This window comes from Clupea harengus, chromosome 19, assembly GCF_900700415.2.
Source record: "Clupea harengus chromosome 19, Ch_v2.0.2, whole genome shotgun sequence".
Taxonomy (NCBI): Eukaryota; Metazoa; Chordata; class Actinopteri; order Clupeiformes; family Clupeidae; genus Clupea; species Clupea harengus.
In genome coordinates, this window is record NC_045170.1 from 19,155,818 (window position 1) to 19,182,486 (window position 26,669).

Here is a 26,669-nt window from a genome sequence, read left to right on the forward strand (position 1 = left end):
TTTGACATATGACCTACTTGTCAAGAGTAGAATATTTCCATATTTTGCAGTGGAAAATTTTGAATGAAACGACGTGCTGTGAAATCCCACCAAACTTGCTCTGGTCATAGGAGAGCTATGCAGATCACGTCATCGTCAATTTACCGTCAGGTGGAAAAAACTATAATTGTATTACACTATTACTAAGGAATAGTCATTTGTGTCTTAGGTCATGTTCGGTATAAGGTAGACGACTACAGTTGTAGCCTATGTACCAGAATGGTTGGGCGGGAACTAAACGAGCTCTAACAGGCTAATAATACTAGTATTGGTCGTAGTAGGCTAGTAGTATTTGAAGTAGCAGTAGGGAAAAGATTAGAATGTTAGTATCCCGAGGCTGTGACAGATGAATACGTTCAATCATCCATCACAGGTCACAATAGAAAGGTGTAGTATTTTTGGCATACTACCAACTGCAACACTATCATGCAATTTCTTGATTTAATTTTGAAGCGTGTCTTTTCCCAAGAGGCAATATTCGTATTAGATTGACGTCAACATCCATCCAATAATCAGCTATACAGGGAGTTGCTCGCGCAGCCTACAAACATGTTTTGACCAATCACTAAGCCAGTGGGGCGGGCTGATGGTTATCTGACGCAAAGGCAACAGGTTGTCCATAGGGATTTTTCCCTGCTGTCAATTTTGGTACAACTAACTATACTTCTAAATTCGTACGTATTGGCAGTATATTCTCGCAACCACGGCGGTATAAAGAAGAACTTTAGAAGAACCCGAATTAGCGACTTTGCACTCGGAATTGAGTCGTATTTCACAGGTAAGTTAACGTTAACGTGCTTGAAACAGCAATGCTTACTTAAAAACTTGTTTGCTTTGTGTCTATTTGACTACCCCGGCATGTTCATTAGGCTTCTAGAAGTAATTATTTATTGAGAGGGACTTCTGTAATGTAATTGTCTGTATTTTTCTAACTGAAGGGAGTATTATGACTGCGGCGACCAGGGGAAAGCACCTGTTGCTTTGTAGTTTCTCCGGTACTGTCTTGTCGAGGACCAGCGTTTCCTGATGGGAGTTTGGACTGTTAGCTAAATCTACAAATTATTCCTTAATATGTCCTTTGCCAACGCAGTGGTATTTCTTTTAGAACGAACATATGTAGCTTAAAGGTAATTGTTTGCAGCTCGTTTAGCTAGATGTTCCGTGAAACAAGTGAGTACGAGCCCATTGAAACAACAGCTCTGCAAATGATGCGACAGTGCCGCGGTACAATGGATATGCATGGGAGATTAAAGAATGCCTTGTGGAATACGAAGAGATGTTAAAACGGTGAAAGCAGAGGCTATATTCCGCCTGAGTTTCAAATGAGGGACTTTTAGGGAACATTTATTGCCCCGTGTACTTGCTCTCTAAGTGGCATTAGAAAGATAATCCCATGGCTTTGTTATCATTCGCTTTGTAACGCAGCCTATTGCCTCTGCCTCTGCCTCTGTTTCTGTGCTGACCGGAGCGCTCATGCAAACTACTGCAGTTTCGCTTAGACCGATACTGACCGACCGGATGGGTAGGTGTGACGCAACCTAGTCTCGAGAGGCTGAGGGAAGGTTGGCAAGTTAACCTGAATTCTTCAAGATAGACCTTCATATTCCTTTCCTGCGGCTGAGAAAAAACTTGGATGTGGTTCAGCCATCACTCTCCATTATCAGCCATAAAAAGTAGCCCCTCTCATCCGTTGCCCTTTTTGGAGGTCAGGTGTATTCAGGTCCAGGCTGTAAGTGTGGAAATAAGCACCTGCCACTTAACAAGCACCCGTGCAAATGCTTTTGTCATCTAGGCCTACTGACACAATAGGACAGTCGCCACTTTGCCTCAAGGGCCACCTTCACTCGCTGTTCTTTGCTGCTGGAGATTTCCATGGCTGGGCAGCTGATCTCCTCAGTTACAGGAATTGTTCAACTGAGTCAGCTGAGCTTTTTCAGGAAGACAAAACATATCTTTTGTCTCCTCCCTGAGGTCAACCTGACCTCGTCCAGATGATGGAAGCGTCATCAAGGATAGTCTGTTGATTTGAGTTGTAATACTCTCTTTTGCCATTGTGGGCCCTTGACTTCTCAGATAAACTGAGCTGACATGGACAACCTTGAAATCAGGATTAGCCCCTCTTAAGCCATATAGATATTAGTTGAACCAGATAGAAATGGAATGTCTTAACAAGTAAATATAATATTTCTTAATTTGAATGAAAAATATACTACATTCGCTGTAGTTTTCTGTCTCTGCCCATCTAGTCAGGTGTGCTATGTGAGGCCTGATTTAGCCCATGTATTTTCTCTGAGCTACTGTGAGATTTTTTTTGTTTTGTTTCCAGTGTTCTGTAGGGACTATTAGCGACCAGTAAATCTCCTTAGTCAGGTGGCAGTCCATGTGTAGTTGTTTATCCATGCATTACGTTCTCCAGTGAGTTGTTGCTAATGCTTTAACGTAGCAGGCTGCGCGCTAATGAGACCAGGTGACGGTGATAAGGCTGCCCATTCATTACTCTGTAGCTATCAACAACCACATGGGTGCTTCTGCCCTTTCAGTGTTATTTTGAGCTAAATACACTCTACTTGATGGCCATTCCAGGTTTGTTTACAAACAATTTCAGAGTGAGGTAGCCCACTCAGATGGAAGGAACGACTGTGCATATCAACTCCTTATTTTAGCCTCGGGAATAGCCTGAGGGAAAAGACCCTCATTTACAATGGTGCCGAGGTTACAAAAAGAACAACACCACAGTTATGCTAAAATCAGTGTCTAGAAGACACTGTAGGCCTGTATATGGGACCACAGCTTCCTCATTGGCCCTCTGTACATGAGGATGCTGCTGTGTCATACTCCATATGCCCTGACCACTTCAACAAGGAGTCATACAGGGGGGCCTGGAAATGGAGACGGACAGAAGTGAAAATGAGTGGAGAGAGATGAAAGAGTGAGTGAGAGAGGGAGAGCGAAAGTGACGAAAGAGTGTGTGTGTGTGAGAGAGGGAGTGGATGCTTCAGTAGGGTGACATTCCTCCTTGTAATGACAAAGTGGCTGTGTGTGGAGCTGGGGATTATGCCACTTTGTGTTTTGTAAACAGCGCAGATTCTCTCAGTCAGACCAGTTTCATGAGGTTGCAGTGCAGGAAAGGGTTCGGCAAGCCGACATGAGTCTGCAGTTTGCTGCAGTTGTTCTGTTTAAATACAGAAATGAATGAAAAACATCTAGAAATGGGGAATTTTGCCATTGTTAACGTATAACTTAACCTTCCCACAAGGATATAGCACACTCTATAGCCTCCTTTTGGCTTGAGGTATTCTCTCACAAGATTTTCATTGTAAGACAAATGCCTGATCATTGAAAGCTTAGATGAAGGATGATGACCAGTAATCCTATGTCTTTGTCATTCGGTTATCTCTACTTGATCCCAGCCAGCCTTGCCATGTCCCAGTGCCCTCTGCCATTAGACTGTATTGGATTGGAGACCTCAGTATTCAGTATTTAAAGGACACTGTCCAGTAACACAGGCATGCTTTCTATGTTTACTAAACAGGCGTTCATTGAAATAAGGACATTTTGAGGTGTAGCTCTAATTTAGCGATCTGCTTTCCTCTAGAGGCTACTCTTGAGTATTTCATACATCTGTGTCTCTCTTTCATACACCTATGAGGTTTCCTGGTGGAGAGAATCTTGTTAAATGTGGCTTTTTGTTCCTCTACTAAGTCTAGAATGAGAAATCTTCAGAGATTAACCTATGCCATCTTTCACTGTTCGAATGGGGTAAGGGTTAGTCATTTTGAGTTAATGTTAGAGTTAGTCATTTTAGAGACATGAGTATGTCTCCAACAATTTGTGCTAATGCCTTAGGAACTCTGTGCCACATCTCTCCCACTTGGTAGCTGTCCTCTATTTTCCCTTTTCAATAGATTAATACATTTCAATCGATTCATTTAATTCATTAAATGACACTGCTGCCACTGTCACCCTGTTTCTCGCTCATCTGTTTTCCCTTATCTATTCCCATCGGGTTTTAACATTGACCTCTGTGTCTCTCCTGTCTCTCTCTCATGTATCTCTCCTGTCTCTCTCTCATATGTCTCTCCTTCATTGGTCTCATACTCCATCCTCTCTCTTCTTTTTGTGTCCCTCAATGTTCTCCCCCTTTCTCTCTTGCTCTCTCTCCTTCCCTCTCTCTGTTCCTCTCCCTCTCCCATCATTTTGTGTCTTTCATGTCTTCTGCCTCTCCTTTCCGTATATCTTTTCCGCCTGTAGGTCCTCGGCCCAGTCCCCTGCTTAAGAGCCCCCCCCTAGCCCTATGGTCCCCATTCCAGACACGTCCCGCCCGTCTTCCCTAATCCACTCCTGGGCCCCGCGCCACCCCACGTGAAGCCTCGGTACGCTATAGGAGCATGCATGGAATGCTGGGAATGTTGGCGTAGACAAAGGCAGACTTTGAGGGGCTAATAGCTGCTCACCACTGGGCCAAGGCACTGGCTGTTACAGTGTAACCCGTCCACCCACTCCTACTTCCCCCTAACACCCCCCACCCCAACAACCCACCCACCCATTTATCCTCTCGGCCTCTCGGCCTCACAGCCCCGTCCTACCCCACCTGCCCCCAGCCCCACCCCACCTGCCCCCAGCCCCATCACGGGGGTATTGATTCATCAGCCGGGTGAGTTATTGATTAGCGTCCAACGCAGCTGAGCAAACAGCCCTTCACACGGATGACTGACCTTGCAGACCCGAAACCATGGGCTCCCAGCGCAGGAATGCAGAGAGGGAAAGAAAGAGAGGTGGAGAGAGAGAGATGGAGAGAGGGGCATTGGGAAAGAGAGAGGTAAAACAAGAGGTCAGTGAGGTGAGATGGGGAGAGCTCAGGTGTGCATTCTTTCAATTTTCCACATTATTTGATAAATGTTCCACTGTAGTCATATCATGTCACAGTAAGTCTCCTACAGTCCACTGTTTATTCCTCAGTAGTAATGAAACATTAGTGTGAATGACAGTATAATGAGGAGAATGAGAGGGGTGTTGAGAGAAAGAAAGAAAGAAAGAGAGAGAGAGAGAGAGAGAGAGAGGGATAGAGAGAGTCAGTGAAACTTGGCATTGAATGAAGGTTGAAGGGAACAATGCAGAATGGCCAGAAGCCCGTGTTGTACAGTGCATCACACAATAGCAGCCACACCTGTTGACACACTAGCTCAGTTGTTGGCACACACACACACACACACACTCACACACACAGTCACTTGTCATTTATGAAACATTTGTTTTTGGTAGCCTGGGGAAACAGGTCAGTCTGGCTTGTATAGGTTTTGGAATGTATAGACTTGGACCTGCATATCATGCCGTTTAAACGGGGCACTTGATTTCCCCTTTGCCGGAGATTATTTCTCTCCCGTCTTCAGGGAAATTGCAGACAAGACACGAGTTCCATAACTCGTTTTAATAACACTGCCAATCCCAGGGCCAGTTTTCCAGAAGTCGAGATGCATGTTTGACTAACGCAAATCCAAAGGGACCGCCTGAAGGCTTAGGAGGCTTTCCCTCGTAAACTGCATTGAATGCATTGGACGGATCAGACCGGTTCAACGCAGGTCTGCTGGAGAAGTTCACAAACACGTAGAAGAATGTTATCGTGACTTGTGATCTACCTCAGCATCAGGGTGTGCCTAAACACGAACAGAGGCTTCAAAGCTGTGCTCAGGTCCAGACATTTCTCCGGAAGACACGCTTGGACAACCCAGATAAACACAAGGAATACAGGCGGCAGACATCTTTAGCTTACTTAAGTTGATAGTGATGACCTTGCAATGATTGAGGTCTTATGCGTCTATCTCTGTTAAATGTCTGATGGGCCTACACAGTGCTATTTTTTATTTTATTATATCTACTGGTTTCAGATCAAAAGAATTGCAGCTAATTGTAAGCAGCTAATTAAGACAAAGAGCATATTTTCCACAGCAGAGTTGATTGGGGGGTGGAGGGGCATGTTGACAATGTGGGTAGTTTGAAGAAAAACTTCAAATTGGAGAACAAACATCGTAACAAACAGAGATAGCTGTGGAAGTAAAGAGATGCAGCGAGACCAAGGGAGAGCAATAAAGAGACAGAAATGGAAGGCAGAGTGAGTCATAAAGGATCACTGGTCAGCCAGCAGTGAAGGACATATGCAAAACACTCTGTGTGTGTGTGTGTGTGTGTGTGTGTGTGTGTGTGTGTGTGTGTGTGTGTGTGTGTGTGTGTGTGTGTGTGTGTGTGTGTGTGTGTGTGTGTGTGTGTGTGTGTGTGTGTGTGTGTGTGTGTGTGTGTGTGTGTGTGTGTGTGTGTGTGTGTGGCGAGAGGCATATGTGGGTGTGGGTGCAACGGTAGAAGGGAAAGCATGGAAAAGATTTTCAGAACAAGACTCTTGGCTATTGTGTATTTAGTTGTTTATATAGCCCGTGAATATAGCCTCACTGTGTGTGTGTTTAGTTATTTATATAGCCCGTGAGCAGCAAGTGGATTCCAACTGGAGTAGATAATGAACAATAAAGTAACAATAAAACAATAACTTAATTATGGTTATGAAATCATATTATGGCGATTAAGAGATTATGAAATAATAAACTCATTTAGATAAAGTCTTTGAAGTCAAAACGGTTCCTGCTTCCACAAGCCATAGCTAAGCATAGTAATATGTAAGGTGTACGTTGTTGATGTGTAGGATTTTTTAAAGATCTTTATTTTATATCAGCGAGAAAGAGAGAGGGATTCATCACTTGATATTCATATATGTCGAGTTACCATGACTGATTACCTAATCTGTGAGGTCAGTGACTGAAATCCAGGAGCCACCCACACGCACACTACAAAAGAAAACAACAAGTAGCAATTCATAAACACCTATGCTCGGCTCATAGAGATAAGAAGTTGTTCAGTGATAAAGTTGCATGCCCGCTGAGTACTGAAACAGTGTTGACTAATATAACTACTACACAGACGTAGTGACCCACACAGTGTGAACACTGCCGTCTCTCTCTCGCACTGCATAGCAGTCTATTGGGCTTGTTGTGATTATTATTCTGTGCCGTTGAGTGTGAACATCTGTAAGATTTAGTGAGATCTGTGAGATTCAGTGTCATGTACCCATGACCCATGAGAAATGTTGAAATGAATAAAACGTGAGGCTTGACGGGTATGGACATTTCTTATATCCATCCAAATCTCCAACCTTTCCCCCTCTAGCTAGTGTTCTGTAGGCTTATACCCTGAGGCTTGTTTCAGTATGACTGTGTATTGATACTCAAACACAAACTCATTTGAATTTCTCTCCTGCTTCATGTGTCACACATACAGGAAGTAGCCATGAGCTCCCTCAGCGCAGACAGGAAGGCCCCCCACGACTACGGAGTGCAGATCCGCTTCATCAAAGACCTGGACGACACGGGTGGGGGCTACGGCGAGCGCGGCAGGGCCACTGCTGGTGGCAGGGCCACCGGCGGTGGCGGAGCAGGGACCCCTCCCTCGTCGAGGTACGGCGTGGCGGTGCGTGTGCAGGGCATCTCCGGCCAGCCCTATGTGGTGCTGAAAGACGGCGAGAAGGGCGACTCGTACGGGGTGCAGCTGAAGAGCCACCCCCAGGCCCTGAGCCCCGCGCCGGGGGGGTCGTCGTCCGGCCGCAGCTCCCCGCTGCCCAGCCTGCCCAGCCTCTCCAGTCCCAGGCCCTCCTCGGACCCCCGCTCCCTCACCGCCACGCCCACCTCCCCAGAGGAGGAGCCCAACGGGGGGTTCAGGAGCCCGTCCAGGAGACCCCCTGGGGACGGGCAGGCGGGGGGGCAGGCGGAGGCTAAGGAGCTGGCGACGGAGCGGCTGCGCTCCCCTGCGTCGGCACCACCGCCAGTAACCAATGGGGTGGAGTGTAGGAGCCTCGAGGGGCTGACTGAGGGCGGGTTGAAGAAGGTGGGGCTGAAGGGGATTGGACGAGAGGACCGGGATTCCTTCCCGGACCCGCCTCCCCCTGTTGCCTTTGAGGAAGTACCAGCGCAGGCCATTGACACCAAATCGTTGGCCCCCATCAACAAACTCATCAGCAAGTTTAACAGGCCCGGTACCGACCCCGCCTCCACCCCCACCAGCCAGACTCCGACCCGGGGTCGGGCGGGTGCTAGGACACGTCTCCGTTTCGACGAGAGGCGGCGTTCGCGCAGCCTGGACACTCGGAACGACCAAAGAGAAGACAGTAGTCCCCGGAAGTCCCCATCCCCGACCTTTAACCCCTACGCCCCCTCTCTTGCATCCTCCTCTTCCTCTTCCTCTCTTGCCTCCAACCCACCCTACAACAGCCTGGGCCGCAAGCCTGCCACAGTTGCCAAGGCAACAGCTGTCTCTGCCCCTGCCCCCGCCCCCAAACCGGTACCCTTCACCCAGCCTCCACGGAAACCACCAGTGCTTCCAAAAAAGCCAGTGAGTGGAGATGCTATCTGCATATATCACCATATGTTACTCTGCACTAATACTGCACTCATAATATGCCTACAAGGCCTTTACTGTAGTTCAACTTCTTGCATGTTTTAGGGTAATATATGCATCAGTTCACTTTATTGCTGATTTTGTAGCATCTTGTGTGGGAGTGCTCTCACAACTTGTCTGTTCTGTCAGATGACCCCTGACCTTTTACGGAACAGAAGTCAGAGTCTGGAGCTGACCAATGGGGAAGAGTCAGACCCCAAACAGGCCATCCTCAACATCCTTAAGGACGGGTGCGTTCAGTGCACTAAAACATCCCCTAACCTGACCATGACCTTTATCACACAAACAGAATGTATGACCTAAAAAGAGCTCAAGCTGTAGTTGCATTACAATGTGTCTTTGTGGAGACTTCAGATATCACATAATGGTCTGTATAGTACATGTTGTAAGCTCTTTTTGATGTTTAAGAGGCCAGATTAAATCTAAGATTTAAGACTAAAGATCTGATTAGAACACTTATTTATTAATCTCCTCTATTGACTAGTTAGGATGAATTAGTCTGGATTAATTAAAGAGTGAGTGATTCCACCATTCCTACACACTCTAAATACTTTTTCTAACATCTGTTGTTTAATTATTTCCTGTCCTGTGCATCAGCTCCACGGAGAGTGAGGCGTCCCTGAGGCACAAAGCGTCCCTGATCCAGGAGAGGCTGAGCGGGCCCAAGGTAAGCCCACCTCTCCCCTTCCCCCACTGGGCTCTAGGTGGGCCACAGAGGCCAGTCAAAGCAGCCTGATCCAGGACTGCAGGGCTGGAGAGCCTCGTGTTTTGCATCTCTCTGGGGCATTTGCTTAATGTGAATGGGGAAACAGGAAGAGGAAAGTGTGTGTGTGTGTGTGTGTGTGTGTGTGTGTGTGTGTGTGTGTGTGTGTGTGTGTGTGTGTGTGTGTGTGTGTGTGTGTGTGTGTGTGTGTGTGTGTGTGTGTGTGTGTGTGTGTGTGTGTGTGTGTGTGTGTGTGTGTGTGTGTGTGTGTGTGTGTGTGTCTGAAAGAGAGACTGTCACGCTGTGTAGAAGAGAAAGAAAAGGTGGGTTGAAGTTGTTCTGCATATATTTGTTGACATCTTGTCAGCCCCCGGCAGCTGTGAGTTTTCCGTGTGGTATCTGGGTAACCGCGGCTGCGAGGTGCACAGCTGATTAGATGGAGTGTTTAGGAGAGCAGTCATTGTGCTCCATTAATAATGGAGAGACAACTGGAAACCAAATGCTTAGGAGGAGGGGTTTGCCTCTCTCCTTCTCTCTTTCTCTCTCTCTCTGTCTCTTTCTTTGTCTCAAACACGGTCATACATTTTCCTCTTCCTCTTCCTTTTCCTCTCTCTATTCTTCATTCTCTCTCCCTCCACCCTCTGTATGTGTGCGTGTGCGTGTGTGTGTGTGTGTGTGTGTGTGTGTTCCAAAGTCCCCTGGCGTCACACATGAGGCCTTGTCATGTTTGTTAATGTTTCTGTGAGCTCTTGAGTGGCTCAGGCTTGAGCCAGTCTGCCTTAATTAGCACTTATTATGCAGCTAAAGCTGAGCACCTCTTAAGGAGCGTTTCCAGGCTACAGATCCGCTCCGCTCAGGGCCACATCTGCACAGGGGCATCAGGCGAGAGGAAAGGAGACGCCTCCTCCACAGGAGTCCAGCTGGTTCAACACGGCACTACAGAGGCCCTGGGTTCAGGGGCCTGGGCGTGCATGGGGGTGTCCATAGAATAGAGCTATTTACATCCCTCCCTGGTTCTTTGACTTGTGTCCATAGAAGAACCTGTATAGGTTAGCATAGGCTAGAAGGAACTGTATTAGTTCTTCTTATACCCCTTTTCCATCAAGGGAATTCAAGGGTGACTAATCTCAAACCAGTTCTTCACGTTTCGACAGCCAAAGAACCAAACCTTGGCCAGGAAAACTGGTAATGTTGCGTTCATAACATCAATGTTACATTCAGCGTTCGTTACATTGATGTGAGACATCAGCAACTATGCCTAATAGTCCGCCGTTGTTCTTGTGTTTGGCGCCAACGTTGCTGGCAAAGCAGAGACGAGTACAGACGTATGACGTGATGACATGACTCTACGGCGGCTCTCTTACCCGTGGGAAAGCAAATCGGTTCTTAGACTACGAACCATCAGCACCAGCTCAGAACTAGCACCTAGTTTGCATTGGTGGAAATTACATCTTGGAGAACCTTCTTAGAAGCTGTATAGGTTCTTCTTAGGACCCTCTGATTAAAGGTTCTGTGTGTAGGGAACAAAATCCATATGGTCTACATAGATATAGGCCTCAAAGAAGAAGCCACTATAGAATCCTGCATGTCTTGGAGTGTACTGATGAATTGCGCACTTAAGCTGTGCTGTAAATTGCCGTGTGCGAAAGCATTAGCTTAGTGACTCAATGGAAATGTACTGTGGTCTGTTGCTTAGCTACTGGTAGAAGAGTGCAGGGAGAGTGCCTGTGGGTTGGGACTGAGCTGAGGCCTCCACATCAGGTAGCTGTGCCTCCTCCAGTAGTGCATTAGGTTAGAGTGAAGCCTTGAGCAGGCTGATTCGAAGGCATTTAGTGAATGACAATCTCGCTGTATGACTTAATTAAGCAAATAAAGCGGACAGGAGCCACAGTCTCGTCAAGGTCAAAATCTATTCAGAGAGCTTTCATTTGGCAAGGAAGCAAAGTCGGTTTGATTTAGAGCTCTTTTTGTGTTTACTACACCTTCAAACTACCTACAGCAGCTGTCTGTAAAATGGAGGCTTTTGAGATGTCTCTACCAGTCCCACAGGCTGTGTAATAAGATCATGTAAACACTTGATAGGTCCAAATGTAAGACTATCAGATTAAACCAGTTCTCGGCAAAGGTTTGTTTAGGGTGCCCGTCAGCCATTTTGATGTGCACAGCGTACTACGAGAAGTATGTGTTGAGGGAACGAGAGAGAAGTAAGATGTTGAGGGGCAAAGGAATGAGGTGGGTTTGTATTAACTGAATTAATTAGTTGTATTAACACTAGCTTCCACCGATCACATATCACATTAATACCGCGCATTGTGCCTGGTGCAGTTCCCTCTGTTGGGGGTCACGGCGGTTAATTGGTCTGGTTGACTCTGAGGAGTGGGTGGATATGGCGGGGAGGGGGGTATCTGTGTGGCTGTGGTAACAGCAGTTTGGTGGGGGCACCAGTGTAGGGTATCAGTTTGAGTTGAAACCCGAGAGCTTTGGGTTACCTGAGGAAGACAAGACAGGTGGCTGCTGTCTCCTTGTGTTGAAACACACAACCACACACATACACACACACAGGTACACCTGCATAAACACAGAAACACACACATGTACACATACACATACCTTCTCTATTCCTGTCTGTTCAGTCTCTCCACATTTTTCTCACACTCCTAAAATAGGCAGCTGTTTTTTTTTTCTTCTTCATTTTTGATGTACTATTTGTTATGTGTTATGAAGTAGGCTAGCAGATATAATCTTCCCTGGTGACAGGTGATCGGGTCAGCCTCCTGTGTGTGTGTGTGTGTGTGTGTGTGTGTGTGTGTGTGTGTGTGTGTGTGTGTGTGTGTGTGTGTGTGTGTGTGTGTGTGAGAGCGCATGTCAAAAGGAATGTCTGTTACCTGTGGAGATATAGGTCAGAAGACTGGGGGGTATGGTTTTGTGTTGTCTTTGCTAATACGCCTCAGGCAATATTAAGAGAAGTAATGTATGACTTTTAAATTGTGTCTTACAGTAGCAACTGTTTGTTGCCCAAAGGTTGGATACTGAAATTAAACATAGTGTGTGTGTTTATCTATGTCTGTATGTGTGTTGTTCGATGCTTCAGAATTCAGCAGTGGATGTTGAAGTGGAGAATCAGCGACTCAAGCAGCAACTAGAGCAAAGCCAAAAAGACCTTCAGCGGGCCAATAACCAGTAAGGACATTTGCTAATTGCAACTGCACGTGGCATTGTGTGCGTGGAAAAAGGACGAGTCCTTGAAGTTGAAGCAATCTTAAGCACCATTTGGCATAAGTGGTTGTTATGATTACAACTGTCTAATCAAACTTCGTCTTTGCTATCAGCCAAGGTTGTATCAATTTCTCACAGTGTCTTTGTGTGCCTTTTTTACCTTGGTTTTGGTTGCAGTTTGGTTATATAAAAAGTGCACTATGCCAATAAAAAGTGCATGTTATTGTCAGTCTGACTTCCTCCTTCTCCTGTGCCCAGATTGTTTGAGATGAGGAGGGACCATGAAGGGGCGGAGGCTCGGCTGCAGCACCAGGAGGATCAGCTTGCCCATCTGCAGGAGGAGCTGAGGGGCGTCTCAGAAAACACACCCGACACAGACACACTTCAGACGGTACACACACACACACACACACACACACACACACACACACACACACTTCAGACGGTACACACACACACACACACACACACACAACACACACACACACTTCAGACGGTACACACACACACACACACACACACCACACAGACACACTTCAGACGGTACACACACACACACACACACACACCACAAATACACACACACAGCACACAGAGATGCTTCAGACGGTACACACACACACACACAACACACACACACCCCACACAGACACACTTCAGACGGTACACACACACACACACACAGACACACTTCAGACAGTACACACACACACACACACACACACACACACACACACACACCCCACACAGACACACTTCAGACGGTAAACACACACCACACAGACACGCTTCAGACCGTACACACACACACACACACACACACACACACACACACACACACACTTCAGACGGTACACACACACACACACACACACACTTCAGACGGTACACACACACACACACACACTTCAGACGGTACACACACACACACACACACTTCAGACGGTACACACACACACACACACACACACACACACACACTTCAGACGGTACACACACACACACACACACACACAGACACACTTCAGACGGTACACACACACACACACACACTTCAGACGGTACACACACACACACACACCACACAGACACACTTCAGACGGTACACACACACACACACACACACACACCACAAATACACACACACAGCACACAGAGATGCTTCAGACAGTACACACACACACACACAACACACACACACCCCACACAGACACACTTCAGACGGTACACACACACACACACAGACACACTTCAGACAGTACACACACACACACACACACACACACACCCCACACAGACACACTTCAGACGGTACACACACACCACACAGACACGCTTCAGACCGTACACACACACACACACACACACACCACACAGACACGCTTCAGACAAAAACACACACACACCACAAATACACGCACACAGAGACACTTCAGACGGTACACACACACACACACACACACACACCCCACAGAGACACACACACACATACGCAAGACACACACACACACCACACAGAAATTTCTCAGACAGAACACACACACACACACCACACATACCCCCCCCCCCCCCCCCCCACACACACACACACACACACACATAAGGAGCTTCCGACAGTACACACACACACACACACACACACACACCCACACATGCGCATAACCCTGCATTAGCAGTAGGAGTTTATCCTCTTGTCCTGTGTGTAGTTGAATGGTAATCAGTCCCCCTGTCCCCCCCTGTAGGAGTTGGTGACGGCGAAGGCTGACCTGGCAGAGGCGGCCCTGCAACGACATCGCCTGGAGGAGTCGCTACGGCAACGCGAGCGCGAGCTCACGGCTCTCAAGGGGGCGCTAAAGGATGAGGTGGCCTCCCACGACCAGGAGATGGAGGCCCTGAAGGAACAGTACGGCCAGGACCTGGAGATGTTCCGACAGAGCATGGAGAATGTGTCACAGGTACACACACACACACACACACACACACGCTCCCGCACCTGTTGGCACATGCACAAAATGCCAATGTCCACGTGCAACACACAAACAAATACACAAAAAAGAGATACACTTGTGCCAGACTTGAAATATGTCACAGACACACACATGTTCACACTCCTTACACCCATAAGAACCTTTTTATTTTCCTTTAACTCTTCTTCTACTCTCTGTCTTCATCTCTCTTGCTCTCTTTCCTTTATCTCTCAAACTTTCTCCCTCTCTCCCTCCCTCTCTCCCTCTCCCTCAGTCCCAGCAGGATATTGAGGAGGAGAGGGAGCGGGTGAACAACTCAGTTCTGGCTCTTGAGGAGGAGCTGGAGGGCAGCATGGAGAAGGAGCAGCACTGGAAGACGCAGCTGCACTCCACCTCACAGGAGTGAGTACCTGACCACAACATCACCACAACCTTACCACAACATCACCACAACCTTACCACAACATCAACACAACTTTTCTATGACAGCACCACAACAGCAACACAACCTCATTCACCACAACCTTACTCACCAAAATGTCATTCTTCACAATGTCATTACAACCTCACCCACCACACGAAAGTCACCTTACCACACCTTCAAGCCTCATGATAATGTCATTGCACAATGTCAACACACCCTCCCAGTAGCCTCCACAGGTTTAGCCAAGTCTAACATCAGGGCACCACACCTACAGCCACCTTACAGTCCCATGCAGTATCTTATCAGAAGCTGACCACAGACCCTGTGTAACTGCAGTGGGATCTACTACCCAGTCCTGAGGAAATACAGTACTTCAGACAGTATGCACCTGACAGACGCGTAGCGCCAGGGTTCCCTGTAATCCCCTACCACTCCTGGTATAGTGTGGAAGGATAAATACTACCATTGATAACCAGATGGCTTACAGTTTACATTGTTTGCAAATCTTTATAGCCATAGCTATAGCTTCTGTCCATATTCCCAGCTTCGTGTTAAGGGCCTAGCCAAGCCATTCCATATAGGGTTATGTTAAACATTAAACTGGTTTTTGAGTTATCTGGCAGCTGTTGTAGAGTCATGTTCCAAACTCTTATGTAACCTTCTTGAAGCACGCAATGTAAATATTTCATATCTTTGTGTCGTGTTATCACATGCTTCTTGGGTAACCTGGTTTCTGTGTTTGTTGTAGCTCACCCACCTCAGGCAGACACGCCTTCTACCTGGTGTTTTATTTATTTAATTCAAATTTAAATTTTTTTAAATGAATTTTTTTCTGTCTTCCTTTTTGCATGCCACTGACTCTGTGACTCTGTCCACCCGTGGGTTTGTATTGGTCAGAGAGGTTCAGCGCAGAGCACCTAGAACGTGAGGCCCCTAGCAGTCCACTAACCCACCAATCCAGTCGTGACAATCTGAAAAACTTACAACAACTAACCCAATCACAGCCAGTCAGCCAATCACACTCAAATATAATCAGCAATGACTTTATTAGATGATATTGTTTTCTTAGTAGTTTTGTTTGTAGTTAAATGTATTTGTGGATATCTGTGTATTATGTAGTATGAATGTGTATATGTGTGTGTGTGTGTTTCGATTTGTGGATAGGCACACTGTGCGTCCTGGTTTGTGTGTGTTTGGGCATGTGTGTTAACTGTCTTCGTGATGACTGTGTGATAAGGTATGATTACGAGGTAGCAACTGAAAATGTGATCCCAGGAGGTATGATTGCCTCTGAATAATCTTCACTGAGTGATTAGTGCGTATACGTGATCAGTGTGTTCCATCTTGATTTGTGTGTACATTTAAGCAGTGTGTGTGTTTTTTGTGTGTGATTGTGAAGCCTGTCCATTTTGTCTCCCCTCGCCAACACAGACTGCTTAAGGTGCAGGCGGAGAGGAAGGAGATGGAAGACAAACTGAAACAGATGTCTGGATCTGAGGAGAAGGACTCACTGCTGCAGGTAATGCCCACACATGTCAGCTAAGGAGAGGGACATGCAGTGCATTAATGCTTGTATTTCTACACACACTTTGAGAACACACTCGAACAGAGATTTTGTTGTAATTTCTTTGCTGTCATGGTTACTGCATTTAAATGCAGGAGCTACAGGGTTGCCGTGACGACCTGAAGCGCGTTGAAGTAGAGCTGGACCAACAGAAGGCGGAGTTACTGAGGAAGAAGGAGGAGCTTCAGACGGCCAGGGCGTCCAGTGAGGAGCGAGAGGAGAAACTGAAAACCGAGATTGACAACTGGAAAGAGCAATCACAGAAGAACCTGGAGGAGCTGGAGAGGGCGCTCGAGAAGACCAAGCATGTAAAAACTGAATTGCCACATATGTTCCGTAGTTATGCCGGCTTATTTTTAAAAAGCTGGTGTGTGGTTAGGCTAGACATACTCTTCATTTAAGTAGCTTGAGCCACTGGTAACTTTTAACGTATGTGATATTTTCTTTGTTCATCTTTCTTGCTCATTCATTCATTCATTCACTCGTTCATCCATTCATTCACCTGCTCATTCAGCCCATCTTCCGCTCCTCTCATTTTTCATCTCAGGCGTCAGTCACCTCCTCTCAAGACCAAGGATCGAACCTGGAGCTGCAGGAGGCCAACACACGCCTGCGAGAGAGACTGGCCCGCATGGTAAGACACACACACACACACACACACACACACACACACACACACACACACACACACACACTCTCTCTCATCCATTCACTCTGTTATTTGCTGTGGTACACATGCACACTTCTACACAGGTACAGGTCAAATACTTCATGGTGCACAGAGGAATTCACACTTTTCAATTCCTCATTCTTTTGGATTCTCTCACATGCATTCAAACACATAGACCTAAATGGTTCTGCTACATTTCACACACACACACACACACACACACACACACACACTTACATGGACAATCCCATAGACAGTGGCTTTAGCACTAGGCTAGGATGATGGCTGTAACACATATACTCATCCCAGCCCTTCTCCCTGTGTTCCCTTCTCTGTCAGACGCGTCTCCAGTCCAGCACGGCGGGCAGCTCAGAGGTGGAGCAGGCCCTGGAGGAGGACAACCGCTCCCTGAAGACCCAGCTGGAGGAGGCCCGGAGAGGAGCCTCGCGGCTGGGGCAGGAGCGCGACGAGCTCAGCCGGCGCCTGGAGGAGCGGGAGAGGGAGAGGGAGGCGCTGCGCAGGGGCAAGACTGATCTGGAGGAACAGAAGAGACTGCTGGACCGGGCCCTGGAGAAGATTAACAAAGAGGTCTGTGTGTGTGTGTGTGTCGTGTGTGTGTGAGGGAGGGACTACAATGTGTTCTATTCTCTCAGCAATATGCCCAGTTTGTTATGTTTATCATGCTTTTATTATTTTTCATTTATTCATTTCATTGTTTTTTTCCATTTGTTGTCTCTCCCGTTCTGTCTGTATTTTTCTCTCCTCTACTCTTTCCCCACCTTCATTTCAGTTGGTGCAGCTGGTGTTGTATTTTATTTTTGATAGTTTTTTTTAAAGGTTTGTGCTTCTACAAAATGCTTTGGACATATCTATTTTTATATGGCATTTCAAGAGTCAAACCCTAACCTTCTCTCTCTCTCTCTCTCTCTCCCCCCAGATGGAGCTGATGATGGGGGACTCGCGTCAGTCGGTGCAGACCCTGCAGTCTCAGCTGGATGAGTTCAGGGACCGCTCCAGGAGAGACCTACAGGACGCCCAGCGCCTCAGCAAGGAGAGACTCACCGAGATGCAGAGAGCGCAGGCCTCCAACAAGAACCTACAGGAAGAGGTGAGAGAGAGAGAGAGAGAGAGGGGCACGCATGTATAAAGTTGAAATGAATGAAAGTGAGTTGAGTGCGAAGGAGAGACAGACAGACGGACGGACGGACGGACGGACGGACGGACGGACGGACGGACGGACGGACGGACGGGCCAGGGCAGAAAGGGTACAGCCAGAGGCAGAAGGTAAGGATATACTCTCTTTCTATCCCTTATGTTCTCACTCTGTTTCTCTCTCTCCCTCCCTCCCTCTCTCTGCTTGTCTCTCTCTCTTGCTGTCTGTCTGTCTGTCTGTCTGTCTGTCTGTCTTGCTGTCTGTTTCTCTCTCTCTCTCTCTCAGGTGTCTCGTCTGAAGCGGGAGCTGCTGAGCTGCACTGAGGAGAGGGACAGCGTGCAGCTGGACAGGGACCTGATGACCGGCCGCCTCAAACACCTGGAGAGCGAGCTGGAGGCCGAGAGGAGCTCCCACAGCGACCGCGGCCGAGGGATCCGCAGCCTGGAGGTCAGACACACACACACACACACACACACACACACACACACACACACACACACACACACACACACACACACACACACAAAGGAGGCAGAAACCACACAAATATGCAAATTGCTTTGTGTCCTGGTTCAGAATCCGTTTCTGTTCTGTTCCGTTCTGGCCTTCTGTCCAGGAACGTGTCTTGGTAGAGCCCTTTACATAAAACCTTTCCAAACATGAAACCTGTTGCTAGCAGAGTGGTTCTGAGTTAAAGTCTCTGGTCTCCTTGGTGTAGTTCATGAGAAGGCAGAGAGCTGATTCTCTATCATGTCTGAGTGTGTGTTCTATAATGTCTCTGATGTTTGTGTGTGTGTGTGTTTTGCAGGATAAAATAAAGAGTCTGGAAATTGAGCTGGATGAGGAAAAGACTGGCACCGAGCTCCTGAATGATCGCGTCGCACGAAGCAGAGAACAGGTACTACTGGCATTACCACACACACTCTTGCAGTGCAGTGAGTAAACACTCTTTACTCGTTCCCCCTCTCACCTTACCCCTGCCCGTGTTTCTTCTTCTCTTAATAACATGTTTACCTTTCGCTGTTTTGCTTCATGTAATCTTGATATCCCACTTTACACGTCCACCCATTCTCTTTTCCCCTGTAATTTGCCCCCCCTCCTCTCTCTCCTTCTCTCTCTCTCTCTCTCTCTCTCTCTCTCTCTCTCTCTCTCGCTCTCTCTCTCTCTCTCTCTCTCCCTTTCTCTCTTTCTCCCTTCCTCTCTCAGGTTGATCAGCTGCGCTCTGACCTGATGCAGGAGCGCTCAGCCAGACATGATCTGGAGATGGATAAGAGTGCTATAGAGAGACAGGTACTGCTGCCCCCCTCCACCCTCCACCCTCCACACACACACACACACACACACACACACACACACTCCACACCTCACCATGCCTGATTGCTTTAGTCTCACATGCAATCACACAGGCCTTCTACCACACTCAGCCCACTCCACTCTGTCATTAGCTGCCCTGCCCCACTCACACACACCCAGAGCGGTGCACATCTGCGTGTAAATACACCGTGTCGGGGAATGGCTCTTTCTTTTTTCTTTCTGCTTTTGTGATAAATCGTTTCATCATCATTCTTTCTTATGACACCCCCACCCATCCTCTCTTTTTTTTTTTTTTTTGCTCCCTCTGTAATTCACTCTCTCAATCTCTCCCTCTCTCTCCCCCATTTTCTCTCTTTCTCGCTCAGGTGAAGGAGCTGAAGTCTCGTGTGGCAGACATGGAGGGTCAGAGTCGCCCCTCTGCTGGAGTCACACTATTGGAGGCAAAAGTGCTGGAGATGGAGGAGCGGCTTCGCAGTGAGGAGAGGTGTGTGTGTGTGTGTGTGTGTGTGTGTGTGTGTGTGTGTGTGTGTGTGTGTGTGTGTGTGTGTGTGTGTGTGTGTGTGTGTGTGTGTGTGTGTGTGTGTGTGTGTGTGTGTGTACATGCACGTGCGGGCGCACACACACACATTTTCCTTTACTCTGTATTCCTGACGAACACAGCTAAAATGCTGAATACTCCCGCACAACACACACACACACACACACTATGCTTCCAACTCTTTTTGCTTTATTCATTAGACAAAGCAGATGTGAATATAATCCATTCATTCACATCAGCTTTCCCAAACATACAAAAGTACTAGTATGCCTGCCAGAAATAGACCATCTAAGAATTACATAAACTGACATTAGCTAGCATTTTATGTCTGTGTAAATCATAGTATGTAGCATAGGTATTTGTATTTGATTGTGTAATAAAGTGTGTGTGTGTGTGTGTGTGTGTGTGTGTCTGTCTCTCTGGTCAGGGAGAAGGGCAACATCCAGGCATCCCAGAGAAGGATGGAGAGGAAGCTGAAGGAGGTGAACGCCACTCTGGATACGGAGCGGCACCAACACGCAGAACAGAGAGACCAGGTAAGGATCGTACACACACACACACACACACACACACACACACACACACACACACACACACACACACAGTATACAAACACTCATACTGTGTATCAGGAGAAACACGAGCACGCCAGGTAAAGAGACAAGGTGAGCATCACACAGGCGCACACACACACACACACACATATCAATAAGTGTACGTATGTGTGGTTGTAAGTGCTCGTGTGAAGCTCTTGCTGTGCGTTAAAGCTTTGAAGTGGCAGCTGTTTGAGGTAGAGTGAAGGGGGAGTTAGTGTGTGTATTATGCGCATGAGAAATGTTGCTACATTGATGTATTACATCTGGAGTTGTGTGTGTTGCCACTGCTGAGGCTTTGAAGAAGTAGGGGGGTGGGGGAGAGGTGAATACCAAATAATGTGTGTGTGTGTGTGTGTGTGTGTGTGTGCGCAGAGGCAGTATTATTAGTGGACATAAGTGGACATGTGTTGTATTTATGCCTTTGTGTGTGTGTGTGTGCGTGTCTGTGTATGTATGTGTGCATTTCTGTGTGTGTAGCTGCTGTTGCGTGTGAAGTCTCTGAAGCGGCAGGTGGATGAGAGCGAGGGGGAGGTGGAGCGGCTGGAGGGGGTGCGCAGGAAGTCCCTCAGGGAGCTGGAGGAGCAGCAGGAGCTGCAGGAGGTGCTGCAGGCCAAAGTCTCCGCCCTGGAGGGAGAACTCAAGTATGCAGCAAACTCCAAAACAGACGCGCACACTCACGCACAAGCTATAGGCATACAGCTCACACACTACAAACACACCCGCACACACACATGCAAATAGCTCATACACCATATTTGCACACTGAGGTGCGCTCACATGCATGAACTGAAACGCATGCATACACCCTTGATCATACACATACACACACATATATATACACTATATGGACAAAAGTATTCGGACACCTGACCATTACACCGCCTGAAATTTCATGAACCGTCTTATTGCAAAGGTGGCATCCTATCACAGTACCACTCTTGAAGTCACTGAGCTTTTCAGAACGACCCATTTTGCAAATTGAGACTGCATGGCTAGGTGCCTGATTTAATACACCTGTGGCAACGGGTCTGATTGAAACGCCTGAATTCAATATTTAACAGGTGTGGCAAAAATACTTTCGTCCATATAGTATGCACACATACAATTGTTACATCCATACATATCACTCATGTACAAACACACATCCTCACACACGTTAGCCATACACACACACACACACACACACACACACACATACATGGATATTCTGTGTACATCTTACCTACATCCATTTAGGAACACCTCAGTCCTTTCACTTTGGTATTTGTTTGAACACTATTAGGCAGAGTGTTACCAGCAGGTGGAGCTGCTGAGCCACTGAGAGCAGCATGGCTCTGTCAGTTACTGTGATCTGCCACTCCCTGTGTTAAGACTGTGGAATGTGCTGGAGGCCATTGGAGTGTGCTTGGAGTCGGGGTTACAAACGTACCCCCCCACCCCCCCCCCCCCCCCCTCCGAACACAAAGCCACCATGGCCCCAAGGGAGCCGCAATGTCAGTTTAAAAATCCTACTTATGTTGGAGCTTGTGGAGTGAATGATCTGAGGACAGCGGTATGTGTGCTGTTAGTGTTAGGCTTTAAATGCAAACCTCTACTGCGTCAAACTAAATGGACCATGGTCTTTCATATCAATGGTTTTATTAGATTATTAGGACTGATGTCAATTCCCCACGCCCACACCCTCACTCTATCTCTTTCTTTTTCGCTTTCTCACGTTTTTATCTTTCTCTGTCATTCTGTCTGTCTCTCTGTCACTTCCCCACCTCAGGAGGAAAGTGCAGCAGTCACGACGGCCGACTTTAGGCACCGGCAATCTCAGCTCGGACGAGGAGGACGGTTACTACGACAACGGCATCACCTCCATCCTCACGGAGACGCAGCTTCAGACCACCAACTGCTAGAGGGAAACAGTCCAGTCTAACACCTGATCTACTCCAGGGGTTTGGATAAAGAAGCTTAGTGTACAAAAAGGGTTTTTAGTCAAAGCCTGAGACTGAGGACAGAAGGAGAGAGGGAATAATGATGGGCTGATGGAAAAGAGGAAAAATAAACGTGTGTAGTTCAAAGGTGAGAGTCCAAATGAAAAGGATGGACAGAGGACCTGGAAGTGAAGCTAAGTGCTCTTCATCTCATCACAGCTCAAGTGACCTCTGACCTTTACCCAGTAGACTCTTTTCCCCATGATGCCCTTTGAGTGGACAAAGCAGCAATACCGCAGCTTCACTCAAGTCTTTGACAGTTCAAGCTTTAAGAGGTCAAGAAGATCTTCAGCAGACAGACTCCCCCTGTTGTCTACAGTGTTTCATATTCCATTGGATCTGCTGAAACAGATTACTGACTTTTGCCTTTTCTCCACTATTTGGACAAAGCGGATCCAGCATGTAGACTACGTCATATTGAATGTTTCACTATTATTCCGAATGTATTCTGATTATATTGCATGACCTACCCGCCAGCTTTAAACAGGTGCGGTCATGTTGTAGTCACTGTGAGTCATTAGAAACACTGCCGCTGGCATGATGCACTTGAGCCCGAACATGGGAACAGTACTTTGTCATGTTTCTTTTTTGATGTCGTTACCTTTCTTCCTCTTTACTCTGTAATTAGTTGCATATTTCAATGCAAAAAACAAAAAAACACCTGAGTTCTTGGGAAGCCAGCTTTCTGTGGACGCCATTTTAGAGTCGCACTTCATCAGAGACAGACAATGACTGGTGGTTCTGATGGCTAGTATGTTTGCTTACGGCTGAATGTGAACTGTGACGTCTGTTGAAAAGTGACACCTGTAATCGAGCAGCTCATTTGCCTGTTAAATTTGGCTTATTTGCTTTGGGTAGGGAAAGGGAACTCCCTTTTATACACTTATAACTGAAAGACATCTCTGTTTTTCTGCATTGACAATAAGTCTCTTTATTACAGGTTGGTACATGTAGCACACTATTTATACTGGAAATGCTTAAGCTAAACAGCAGACTATTTACATAACTATTTAACAAATGAAATGTACTTTTCAAAGTGAAGGATAACTATTTAGTGAATTGTATGTGTGCATTGACCGCACGTATGAACTGGACTGTACAACAGGGAGAACCTGTAGCTGTAAAGAGTATACATTTTGGTACAGCGCTGCCTGGGATTTGGTCTCGTTCTGTACCGATTGATTATAGAGATTTATGAGACGGGTTAAACTCTAAAGTAGGGGCACGGAATAGCAGCTCTGTGTAATTTGGTGCTCGGCCTCTGGAGGGAGCACTGTATGCCACAATTACACTTTCAGACTCAAAGTCCTTAAAGCTTGGATGATGTTGGGTTGCAACACTCGGTGTGTATATTTGAGATACACGGTTTGATTTTCAGAGAGGAATGTCATGTGATGTACAGTGTTGGTCCATAAGAAGTGAAGGTTTTAATTGTGCCCGTGTATTTTTGGGCTGCACTGTCTTAATCTTGTATCTGAAGTGATCCTTAGCCCTTTCTTGTCTTGGGGTTCCTGTACCTTTAGGTTGCTGTATGGATTTGGTCGGTCAGACATTTTGAACAGACTACTCTAGCAAATGTACCTGATGTCCTCGATACCCAAAGTGTGTGGGAGTTTGTTTGTTTCTGTACTCACTGCTGTAAAGGTTTTTTTACCTTATGTGATTTGAAAGCATACACAAAAAAGCTCTCAACATATTTGTTTCTGTTTGTAATTTAATAACTTGGGGCTTTAAACTATGAGATTAATGAACATGCTTTTACCAAACGCACACATTTAGATTTGACTACTTTTCTACTCGTTCTGATTGTTTTTTACGTTCTCGTGAGTTGGAGGGCATTCTCACTCAGAAGACTATACTGAGTGGCGAAAAACATCCCAAAGTGTGTGTGAAGTCTCAGCCAGCTTCCTCTGACTGTGTGGTTGCAGGAGGTTCAGGCCTGGGTCTGCAGGGAATTAGAGTCTTAAGAATGCTGTTTTGCTTGGCACCTGCATCACCAGATCAGATTTCTCATAAGTCTTAAATGATGTGAAAGTGTTTCTCTTACTACTTAGTAATTTGTACTGTGGCTTCCGTTTCTGAGATTGTGATTCTTTGGAGAAAAATGATGTGCAAATGTGATGTTTTGAAGGAAATTGTAAATCTATCTTTTCAGCAGTTAAGCTACTTTTTGATATCTCAGAATAAAATTTTGCACAAGTCATCTTGGCATTTGTCTCCTTGTGTTCTTCAGATGTGAGACTGGGATTTTTGTTTCAGTACCAACATTAAAGATGATGGACATGTTTATCTGTATTCCTGGCAGTATACAGACTTGCCTTGAAGGATATCAGTTCAATTCTGAACAAAAGAATAACATTTTAGTTTTGCACACACAAGCTCCAACTAGCAGATCTGTAGAGATACTTGCAGGGAAGTACAGAGGAACAAAGCAGAAGTGACTTTTGCCAGCTTCAGTTGGTGTGCTCCACGTGCTGAGGACGATGTTTTTAGGCTCAGCATGTTCCCTCAGCATGTTCCCTCAGCCACGTCTAAACTCTCTTTGTTCCCACACAGTTTCTAGTTTCCTTTTTGTTTTTGTTTTGTTTTTTTGCAGCGTCAGAACCTCCGCAGATCTGCATTCTTCCAGGTAAGCAAATTCTCAACCAGTCCAACCAGCTCACCTCAGTCATCCCTCCCATGTACCCATACTTTTATTTCCGTGCGTCCTCTGTTCTCGGTCCTCGGTCCTACAGCTCGTGCCCTGGTAATCATTCGAAGTGCAACGTCATTAATGATGTCTCATTTCTCTAATTGCTGCCAGAGGAGACAAAGAGGGAGGACGGAGGACGCCTGAGCAAGGAAAGAGCAGAGGTCTTTTTTTTTTTTTTTTTTTTTTAAGATGGGTCTTATGTTTATGGTGAAAAGGCGTGACCTGTCCATTTGAAGCCTAAAGGCAAAGATTCCAGAATGCGTTAGGTATGGCCCAAGGTGAAAATGTCCTGTTTTTTTTTTCACCTGTTGTTTTTTTATTTATTTTGTATCCGTCAACCTACAATTTAAAATAAGATGTAGCGGTATATGAACGGAAATCTAACCAAGAAAAGATCTTCATATCTTTGAATTATCATCAACTTTAACGAAACTAATCAATGATTGCGTTGCCTACAGGATCATGTTTAAACAACAATACATACATCCTAGCGGCTTTCAGCAGGCCTTCTATCTAGGTCAGTATTGCCTGCAATTTCTACAGACTTCAACATAAAGTAGGCCTAACTCAATTCACAGTTTGTTTCAAATAATTGAAGCTTCTCCTTCCTAACATGGTGTTTTTAAAAGGTTGGTTAATATGAATATACTGTAGGTGGGAGTGGACAGAGGCCCTAACTGCTTCAGAATCAGAGGGCTATTCTCGAGCGCTTGTGCAAACAGCAAGCAGCAGCAGCAACAGGCAGCACAGTGCCACTTCAACTTGAAATTGATACAACTCCATTGCCAGCCAATTCCTAAGAATCTGAGTGAATGCCCAAGGCTTCTTGCAGTAAACAAATGCCATTACAACTTCTGGCTGTTCACGTCATCTCCTGTACCAGTGACCGCAAAAGCACAGTAATTGTGGATGCTGGAGAAGAAAATGGATCTGAATAAGGCAAAATGCCAGTAAGTATTTTCTTGTATCTCTAAACCACAATTTTGAGTGGTTGCTCATGTAATACCATTGATTCTTTTTAAATGAGTAGAATTGATAGAATTGATCACACACCCTACTAATGTTTCCTCATATCTGACCTCGTATTTCCAGACTGACTTGCCAAGCACCATTTCCCCTCGATGTTCTAGAGGTGCACACAAGCATATGTGGTGAGAGGTAGGAGTCAGGTTAAAACTCTATGTTTAGTCTTATGAATTAAGTGATCAGTGAGGAGACATAACACACAACCTGTTAAATTCAACCCAGCAGTCCTGCCATAAATAGTATGACACTAGCAATGTGTAGTTGGCATTGTCTAAGAGAGATGTTTCACCTCAGT

At 46.4% G+C, this 26,669-nt stretch overlaps 1 protein-coding gene across 2 annotated transcripts; it reads left to right on the forward strand.

Moving 5' to 3' along the window:
* Window positions 1-444: 444 nt before the first annotated feature.
* Window positions 445-24,867, forward strand: cgnb (cingulin b). 2 transcript variants are annotated; one of them, XM_031585859.2, is made up of 21 exons: window positions 445-817; window positions 7,360-8,466; window positions 8,662-8,762; window positions 9,130-9,199; window positions 12,327-12,415; window positions 12,710-12,842; window positions 14,194-14,406; window positions 14,693-14,820; window positions 15,740-15,766; window positions 16,274-16,361; window positions 16,502-16,714; window positions 16,954-17,040; window positions 17,416-17,664; window positions 18,014-18,184; window positions 18,515-18,676; window positions 19,038-19,127; window positions 19,436-19,519; window positions 19,909-20,027; window positions 20,509-20,617; window positions 21,155-21,318; window positions 22,446-24,867. In XM_031585859.2, the coding sequence occupies exons 2-21, from the start codon at window positions 7,369-7,371 to the stop codon at window positions 22,576-22,578; spliced, it is 3,528 nt and encodes a 1,175-aa protein (XP_031441719.1). In that variant the 5' UTR covers window positions 445-817; window positions 7,360-7,368; the 3' UTR covers window positions 22,579-24,867. The 2 variants fall into 2 exon arrangements, with proteins under 2 accessions (XP_031441719.1, XP_012684354.2); XM_012828900.3 differs by lacking the exon at window positions 15,740-15,766 and having other exon boundaries at window positions 446-817.
* Window positions 24,868-26,669: the final 1,802 nt, after the last annotated feature.

Coding starts and splice junctions, on each gene's coding strand:
- cgnb (XM_031585859.2), top strand. CDS start 7,369: ATGAGCTCCCTCAGCGCAGACAGGAAGGCCCCCCACGACTACGGAGTG. Junction 12,843..14,193: donor ACACAGACACACTTCAGACG/GTACACACACAC, acceptor CCCCCCCTGTAG/GAGTTGGTGACGGCGAAGGC. Junction 19,128..19,435: donor TCGCACGAAGCAGAGAACAG/GTACTACTGGCA, acceptor TTCCTCTCTCAG/GTTGATCAGCTGCGCTCTGA.